We start from the raw sequence: 11051 nt of genomic DNA, 5'->3' as shown, positions 1-11051 counted from the left end.
TTTTTTTTTTTTTTTTTTTTTTTTTTTTTTTTTTTTTTTTTTTTTATGATATACTTATGCTCCCTGTTATTATTTCTCTTGTGGACACACATAATCACACACATAACACAAGTTTGTACAAGCAAAGTGATTACTATGGTCACATTTATAAATATATATGATATGGCTTGGTTGAGAGAAATACGATTTTGTTATAGTACGATTCAAATTTTGCTTATTTAAAGATAGCACATAACTTTTTTTGTGTAGGTTCATATTAAACTTATGCTTATGATTTGATTGTTCGAAATTAATAATGAGTCCTTTTTTTTTTTGATATGAATAATGTTTCATACTTTCTTTAATTTTTTTGTGAGCAATTTCATTCGTATCGTTAAAAAACATATAAGTGTCACATAGATTTTTTAATACTTGTATTATAGGCATTTTTATTAATTTGATATCGAATTTTTGCTTATATTCTAATAATATTTTTTGACATACGTTTTGTGTATGATTATAAGAATTAATATTAATAACAAAAAGAATAATTTGTTCAAATATATAATTAAAAAAAAATAATAATTTTTTTTTTTTTTTTTTTTTATGTAAAGTAGAATTTATTACCTTTTCATGTATATTTATATAACCATTTATGCACTGATTAAGTATATATGATATTATGTATTCATTTATTTTATTATTTGTTATTTTATTCTTTTTTAAAATAAATGATAACATATATATATATAGAAATATATTATTGTATTCTTTTATTATAAATAACCACCGAGATTTAATCAAGCGTTTTTTATGTCCCTTCATATTTTCACAATTATTATATTTTCCATATACATTGTTCCAATGGATACCTTTCTCATAAGAAGAATGTAAATTACAGCATGTATTTTGTAAATTATGACAAACCTCTTCATTTATACATTTATTTAAATATTCATTTGTACTTTTATTTATACTCATATAATCATGTCCTTTCTTAATATCCATAACATTTGGAATATCTTCACATCTATGACAACTCGCCATGCCCTTTCTTTTATTAATCACAAAACATTCCAAAAAAAAGGACCCCTCCTTGGATATATAATTCAAATCCCCAAACATTTTTTGAATAAACAAATTTTTATCTTTCACAATTTGTTGTTCTTTTTTCTTACAAGAACATAACAAACATTTTGTAATTTTTTTTTTCAGGGGGATTTTATAAAAATTGTATATATCAATATGATGATCAAAGTTTATACAAAACATATCATCATAAGTTACCTTTGTTGAAAAAAAGAAAGATTTTATATATTTTTTTTTTTTTTTTTTTTTATTATTATTATTATTTTTAAAAAATTTCTTTAAAATATTATATAATTTGGATATATTATTTTTTATTTCTTTTAAACATATTTGTATAACTTTAAAAAATTTACCCTGCTTCTCATAAATATATAATATAACATTTATATTATGATGCTTTTCATATATTGAAATATATGTCTCACAATTTATAAATTTTACACATTTATAAACTTTATGTTTATTATATTTACATAACAAGTCTATATATTTTACAAAGTGTTTTTTGAATAAATAACTTTTTATCTTTCTTAGAAATTTCATTTTATATAATAATAAAAAATAAATTCGCATTTTTATTAAATCGTTAAAATTATTTCTTGAGCATAATAAGCTTTTAATAAAATATACAGATATATGAAAAAAAAAATTCTTCACATAGTATAATGATAAATTCTTACAACATTTTTTATTATTATATTTATTATTTATATTATTACAAACATCCTTATTATATAATATATTATTTTTAAATGATAAAATATTTTCTTCTTTATGTTGTATAATCGTTTCAGGATAAGACATGATCATAAATTCTTTCATTTGCTTTTTTCCAAATCTTTCTATATTATGTTCATCATTTTTTTCGTTCCTTTCACAACTTTCATTTTTTTCGTTCCTTTCACAACTTTCATTTTTTTCGTTCCTTTCACATCTTTCATTTTTTTCGTTCCTTTCACATCTTTCATTTGTTTCGTTCCTTTCATTTTTTCCATTTTCCTCCCTTTTCGATATCCTTCCCATTTGTATTTTTTTTTTTTTACTTTTTTTCAACATGCACACACTCTTACTATGAAAAAAAAAATAATTATTCAAAATATAATGAACAAATAAATTATTTAACGAGGTAATATTTTTTAACAGGGTTGTATAAAAAAGATATCCGTACATTCTTTTTTTTAAGCGTGTCTCTTTATAAAAGTAATATATTTTAAAATATATGTATTCATATAAATCGTTGAGTTTATATTTTTTATAATATTGAATAACAACATTGTAATATCCGAAATAATCAAATAAGAGAAGACAAACATTTGTATATTTTTTTGTGCAACTGAAGAATAAAATGTATTTCATAATATTAATAATGAGTTTTTTTTTATTATGATAAGATAAATGTTTTTGTTTATTATGACATGCGCTATTATGATATATATTATTATTATTATTATCATCATCATTATTAATATTATCTTTATATATACTTCCATCGTTCTCTTCATGCTCATTTTCTTTCAACCCTTCTAATACCATTATCAACCTCTTAACATATAACAACAAAATATATCTTAATTGATTTTTACAAAAATTTATGGAACATATATTATTTATTTTATTTTTTTTTTTTTTATGAACAACATGCTTATCCCCCCCTTTGAATATACTTATCTTGACCTCTTTTTTTTTATTCAATAAATTAATTTTATTTGTTATATTATTATAATATACATCTTTATTAGGAGATTTATTTTTGGCACTCTCATTATTATTATTATTATTATAATTTACATTATATATATTCTTAAAGGAGTAATTTGTCTTATCCGGTATGTATATGTTTTTCTGTATATCTTCCTTTGTATTTCTTGATCTTACATATGTCTGCGGGTTATGACTTTCCATATGATTATATGTAGCATCTATTGAAAAAAGATTCAACAAGTAAGAAAGATCAAAAGAGTATAACCTTTTCATAATATACGTTATTATATTAAAATCTAGTTCATTCTTATATATTTCGAGATTATATAAAATCGTTTTTTTTTTAAGGACGATTTTTTTTTTTTTTAAATGGAATATGTTAACAAAGTTGTTATCATATATATCCTTTTGATAATTAAAAGTGGATAGGAACTTATGAAATTTTTTTTTCTGTTTTTTATAAAGTTGGTAATTAAACATGCTAATGTTTATATGATCATTATTATCATTATTATTATTATCGTCATAATAACGGATACGCATTCCATTCATATGATCATTATTATTATTATTATTGTCTTTATTATGGTGTGCCATATGGAATTTTTTATATTTCTTATTTTCGAATTGCATAAGCAAATGAATAAAATATATATTTATACACTCGTCAAATAAAAAATCTGTCGAAAAAATAAAGAACAGGAGAAACATATATGTAGTACATTGTATAATTTTCTTCATATGATTTTTAATGAAAAATAACTGAAAAATAATCCATGGAATTAATGTAAGCATTTCATTATTTTGTACAATTTTTATATCTGATGAAATGATAATAAAATTTTTCATTTTTAAAGCGAAATTTCTTATCTCATCATAATGAACACATGTATTTATTTTATATATTATATGTTTATATATATCTTTTAAATTTTCGACATTTTGTTGTAATATAAAATATAATTTATTCTTATAATGAACATATGTTACACTTAAATGTATATAAAACTCTAGAATATTTTCAATAAATATATTTATTAAATAATTACTACTACTGTCCATATTATTATTTTTGTGATGATAAAAGAAAAAGATATTATTCATAATATAAAAACAATTTGATAAAGACATTTGAAATAATAAAAACATCCCATTCTTATCTAAATTAAAAAAATCATTTATATTAAACTCTTTTAATATATTTTTCATCTTACTCTCACAATTTATTTTATTCATGAATAAATTAATGCTTTCTCGTTTTTTTAACATATTCAATTCATTACCTCCTCCTTCGTATGTTATGTTTTCTATTTTTTTTATATGATCAGAATTATTATATATTTTAGCATTTTTATAAATACTAGAGCCATTATTCAGATTAGGGACATTATTATGTTCCTTCTCTACCTTTAAAGGGAATCTCATAGTAGGATTGTTTTCTTGTTTGTAGTAAATATTATTATCATTATTATTCAAGTTGTTAAGCGTTTGGTTATACAGATCATTTTTTTGGTCACCCAAATCATAGTGATCATATTTTTGTTCACCCAAATCATAGTGATCATATTTTTGTTCACCCAAATCATACTGATCACATTTTTGTTCACCCAAATCACACTGATCACCTTTTTTGTCACCTTTTTTGTCATAGTTTCCATAATGATCATGTTTCATTTTATCATTTTTATTTTTTTTTTCCTCCAAAGGAGCCATATAATTTCCTTCCATCACATTTAATTCTTTAAAGAACAAACCCATGAGAATATCTTTTTGCTCTTTTATAGTTAAACATTTTTTATCATATCTTTTACACATATATTCTATTAGAGTTACAATATTTTTATTGAGCCCATAATTTTGTTCCTTCTCATAAAGAAGAGGAGAATAAACAAAGAATACTTTATGATAATAAGATGAATCATCAATACAAATACGATGTAAAGGTACATTATTATTATTATTATTTTCCTTGTTATTTATATCATCATTATAATTATGATTTTGTTTTTGATTATTTTTTTTTTTTTTTTTTTTAAAAACATACATATCCTTAATATAAACCATGTGCTTTTTCTCGTTGACATATGTATTATCCATATGAATACTAAAGGGTTTCTTAAATATAACACAATATAAATAATATAAAAAAAAATGAGTTTGATAAAAATTATTAAATATATACATTGGTATATATATAGGAAACATCTCATTCTTTATATTATTATCTTTACAAAATTGGAAAAAAAATATATTCTTTTTTCTTATCATATAAGATATAAAAAATTCACATATAGTTGTTTTATCTTCATTATGTTTATTATATAAATACGAACTTATATGTAATGGTAATAAAGATATAATATTTTCCAAATTTTTTTCAAGATTTATATTTTCAAAAAATTTACAAAATTTATTAATTATACAAATAAAACAATATATCTTTTTTATCTGTTTAAAATTTCTTTTTATATTTAAATATTTATTAATAAAATAATAATCAAATGTTATCCACTCCTCATTTATATATTCCTTACTTTTATCCTCACATATCATCATATTGCCTTGGTACATATTATCAATTTTTTCTTTCTTTTTATAAAGTACTGTATTATGATTATGAGGAGAATTTGATTGATAATTTTCTCTTTTATTTTGAATTTTTAAAATTAATATGAATTTGGTAAGGTATCCATTATTCATTATACTGTCGTAATGATCATGCTCACCATAATAATAATCATCATCATAATTATTATCATAATAATCATCATAATAATCATCATTTTTATAAAACTCTTCCGTTTCATTTTTATAAACCTCTTCCGTTTCATTTTTATAAACCTCGTCCGTTTCATTTTTATAAACCTCGTCCGTTTCATTTTTATAAACCTCGTCCGTTTCATTTTTACAAACCTCATCCGTTTCATTTTTATAAACCTCATCCGTTTCATTTTTATTTCCCTCTTTCGTTTCATTTTTATTTCCTTCGTCCGTTTCATTTTTACCTCCCTGCGTTGTAATAATACCCTTGTGTCCTTTAATTATTTCATCACCCCCCTTACTAGTTAGCAACGCACAAAAGAACAAGAACAAATCATAATATGTATCATCATACAAACAAAATATACTATAAAATCTCTTAAAATACTGTACCAAGTTATATATTAAAGAGTGATGAGTAAGACATATTTTTTTATTTATTATATAAGGTTCACATATATAAAAATATACATTTTCTATATTATACATTTTGAAAAGATGAAACGTATATTCGTATAAATTTATATTAAATTTTATACTTAGTTCTATGCTTAAATAACATAAGTGTATTAATTCTTCAATACATTCTTTATTAATAATTTTATTATTTATATATATATCTTCTTCTTCATCTTTTAATATTACTTCTTTCTTATTTTTAATATATTCATAATCATTTGTATTATTATCATGTGGGGATAAATTATAACTATCTTGGTCATCTAAAATATATTTATGATACCTATTATCTTCCTTAGGCAAGGACATAATGGAGTCTTCCTCCTTTTTTTCATCCCTTGATAAAGAACATGATGATAAAGTGCTTGATAAAGATGATACTGTGTAAGTAATATCCCTCATGGGTGTGTACTCATAAGAAATGTATTCACTGCACTTATCATAATCATTATTTTTATTCTTATCATTATTATTGAGGGTTTTCTTATCTCTTAGATCCTCCTTTTTATCACCTCTATATTTTAAAAAATAATCATTATTATGTATTTGTTTCTCCTTATAATCCTTATAATTTTCTATAATATCACGCATTTGGGTCTCGAAAAAAAAAAAAAGCAATTTCTGAATTTGTATCTTTTTTTCTTCTTCCTTCAGAGAAAAGTCACTAAGCACACACACATCTCCCTATCAAAAAAAATGAACACACACATATATATATATATAATATATATATATATAATATATATATATATAATATATATATATATAATATATATATATATATATATTTTTTTTTTTTTACAAACAAATGATATCTTATTTAACTTACATTATAAAGGTGTAACATAAACATGAGGAGGAGATCATATTTTTTGTAAGTAAAAAAAAGATAAATCATATATATCAAAGAGTTAATTACTATAATATCCACTTTATCATTATTTAATACATATATATATATCAAATTAATATAAAAAAAAGATACATCTTTTTTGGAATTTTCTTCATTTAACGCTATATCTTGATTAAACAAAGAAAACATAGAGTTAGCTATTTTATCATTTTTATTTACTTTTACATTCTTCTTATTTACTTGTATAAATCCATCATAACTTTCATATATGTTATAACCCTCAGATATAACGCGACTTGTTACATTATTCATTTTTTTTTCATATAATAAAAGTATACAAAAATTTGTATCTCCATTTAACATAATTTGATACACATATAATTTATATTTATCATATATAATAATAATATTATTATCACAACTTTTAAAAAAATATATGGAATGATTTAATATATATTTATATTTTATAACAACCTTTGAAACATATTCAAAAACAGTTAATGTTTTACCATATGCAGCACAAAAATGATTATTTTCTAAAATTCCAAGGAAGGGAATGTAACTAATATAATCATCTTTTAAATTGTATTTATCTTCATCTTCACCTTTTTTATCATACTCATGTGTATTTATACATATATTTTTTTCACAATTATAATTATGATTTGCCTCTTTATTCATTTCATTTACCTCTTTATTCATCTCATTTACCTCTTTATTCATTGCATTTACCTCTTTATTCATCTCATTTGCCTCTTTGTTCATCTCATTTGCCTCTTTATTCATCTCATTTGCCTCTTTATTCATCTCATTTGCCTCTTTATTCATTTCATTTACCTCTTTATTCATTTCACTTTCTTCTTTCTTCTTTTCATCTACCTCTTGTTCACTTACCACATCACCATTTTTATCATACTCTAAAACAAAATAGATAGCTTCATTTTTAAAAACGGTGATTTTATTAAAATACGATATGACCATATACATATTGTTATTATAAAATGAGGTGTTTAAAATCTTATATTTAAACTTGATATCTTTTGTTATGGTTATGCTGCTATTAAAAATATTTTTATTATTATTTAAATATATTATATTATAAGGAGTAAAATATAACATTTTCTTCTCTTTAATATGTAAAGAAGATGATATGTTATTTTCTTTATTTAGAAAAGTTCCTTTCTCTATATAGTTATATAAATATTTATATTTTACTTTTGAATTAGATAAAAAAATTTCAAAAATGTATATACAATTGGAGGTATTTACACATAACTTATTCTTATCATTAATATGAATATTTTTAATATTTTTCCAAAGATCATTTTTTATAACACCATAATGAGGATATTTATAATAATTAAAGTTTAAATTAATAGGTCCTTCTTGTTTAAAAAAAAAATCATCAATATTATTATTTTCTTTGAAAAATATTAAGTTGTGTATATTTATAAATTTATAGCTAATAACAATAATTTCGTTATTTTTTGAAAGCAGGCAAATGAAATAATTATTTAAACAATAAGTTTTTATGGATGGAGGGCAAAAATAATAACTCGTATGACAGTTCTCTCCTCCAGGTAAATCAGAACAATTATTATTTATATTGTTATATTCATATATTTTTTTCGGATCACTTATTCTTATATTACTTTCATCATATCCTTTCGAGTTCAATATATATATATTTTTCAAATACCACTTTTTTAAATATAATAAATTATCTTTATTATATATATATTTATTATATATGTTTCTTAATTCTGTTAATTTTTTTTTTCTTATAAAATATTCCATATATAAAAAGTATACATCCATCAAATTATTTTTTTTCTTCTTTTTCTCATCATTATCGTCATTATCGTCATTATCGTCATTATCATCATTATCGTCATTATCGTCATTATCATCATCATGATCATCATTATCATCATCATTATCATCATCATTATCATTAACATTATCAGGTGTTATATATCCATATTTATTATTTTTATTATAATAATATATATTTAATAATTTATTTGTTTGATCCGTCTTATTAAATTTACCTTTATCATCTTTTTCCATATTTTCAATTTTATTAGGTATGACTTGTTCAGGCGACACATTTTCTTTATTATCATGTACATATATTTTTTGTTTATCTACATGCGTATTTTTTTTTTCTTCCTTTTCATTCGTATGATGATAATTATATGTTTTATGCTTAGTATAATTATTATAAGATTGTTCATTCAAATGTTTATATTTTAAACTTTTTTTTTTTTTATACAAATATAAATATTTATATATCATATTATTCATGTTTGTATTATATTTTGTAAGTCTGTATTTATTTTTTTTAAGAAGAGCGTGTAACATATGAGCTTCAAAATTTAAGGTATGTATATTTAGGAAGTACGCTTTATTTTGTCTTTCCTCCTGGTAAAAATCAAAAGGGGTATGACTTTTTTTTTTTTCATCATCATAAAAATTATAATCATATTTATTATTATTATTATTTTGTAAATCATTATAATCATATTTATTATTATTATTATTATTTTGTAAATCATTATAATCATATTTATTATCATTATTTTGTAAATCATTATAATCATATTTCTTATCGTCTCCATCATTATTTTTATTTTTTTTTTCATCATCTTCATTGAATATCCAATCATCATCGTTATCACTTTGCCGATTTAATATTTCATCAACTTTATCATAAAATAAATCTTTTTCATTTTTTTTTTTTTTATTCTCAGCATTGTTCATGTCGTCACTTCTTTTAGTGTTACCAAAATGAGTCGAGACACAAGAATTATTACAACTATAAATATTATTATCATCATTATTATAAATATTATAAATATTATCATCATTATAAATATTATTATTATCATAATCACTATAAATATCATTTTTATTATTATTATTATTATTGTCATCACCATATATTTTATTGTTTTCATTTTTACAAAATTGTCCTCTTTTTACATGCTCCCCTTTGGAACTTGTATCTTTCTCTTTAAAAGGAGAACATTCATCATACTTCAAAACATTATCCGAGCTTTTCATTTTTTCAAAATAGGAAACATCTTTGTCATCTTTTAATATGTCTTCATCTATATTGTTACTACATGTTTTACATTCATCGATTGAATATTCCCATTTTTTTTTGTTCTCCTCATTATCAATGACCATCTTTTAAAAATAAAAGTACACACATAAACATATTACACATAAATAAATATATATATGTAAATATATATATATATATATATTTTATTTATTTATTTAAATGATCAAGGGTTTCTATAAAATAAAATTTATAAGTAGATAGATATTAAACATGTTTATATTTCCTTATATTTATTTATGTCATTTTTAAGCACCAAACAAAGAAAAAAAAAAAAAAAATATATATATATATATATATAAATATATAAATATGTATATATGTATATATGTATACATTTGTTTAATATATTTAACGAAAAAAAAGTAGGTTCATAATTAATAAAAAAAAATAAAAAATACAAAACATAATAATAATAATATATATATATATATATTTATATTTATATTAAGAAAATTAAACAAAAAAAAAAAAAATACAAAACATAATAATAATAATATATATATAATATAATATTTATATAATTATTCCCCTCATATAATTTATAAAAATATATATTAAAATTATAAAATAATTCATTAATACAACTTTTTTATTTATTTAAAAATAAAAAAAAAAACGAAAAAAAAAAAAAGAGAACATATATAAAAATATATATACATACAAGCGAATAAAGAAACAAAATATACAAAGAAATGATAAAAAATATGCATTATATTATATATATATATATTATTTTTTTTTCTCTCATAAAAATATATATAAATATATATATATATATATATATATATAATATATTATTTGATGATGTTTTTTTTTGTAAATAATTTTATATTTAATATGAAAAAATAAGTAAATTACTAAATATATAAATTATATAAAATAATCATTTTATCCATATATGGTAAGAACATATATTTATAATTGAAAGGGGAAATTCGTAAAAAAATTTGTAAATCTCATAAGTTATTTTTTCTCAAAAAATAAAAATATATATATATATATATATATATATATATATATATTATATTTATGTATGAAATATATTTACATTTCATTACTATGGATCTCCTTTTTTTTTTT

The 11051-nt window shown here is 20.1% G+C and overlaps 1 protein-coding gene across 1 annotated transcript; it reads right to left on the bottom strand.

Annotated features, from left to right (window-relative positions):
- Positions 1–69: 69 nt before the first annotated feature.
- Positions 70–10033, bottom strand: PRSY57_0718200 (putative membrane protein; the record flags this gene model as incomplete). The annotated part of the gene is made up of 2 exons (XM_012906836.2): positions 70–6672; positions 6818–10033. 2 exons carry the CDS (start codon positions 10031–10033, stop codon positions 70–72), a joined length of 9819 nt encoding a protein of 3272 aa, XP_012762290.2.
- Between the last annotated feature and the right edge of the window lie 1018 nt (positions 10034–11051).

This window comes from Plasmodium reichenowi, chromosome 7 (genome assembly GCF_001601855.1).
Source record: "Plasmodium reichenowi strain SY57 chromosome 7, whole genome shotgun sequence".
Classification (NCBI taxonomy): Eukaryota; Apicomplexa; class Aconoidasida; order Haemosporida; family Plasmodiidae; genus Plasmodium; species Plasmodium reichenowi.
Note: the sequence above shows the minus strand (reverse complement) of the source record. Positions and strands in the feature narration are given on the sequence as shown.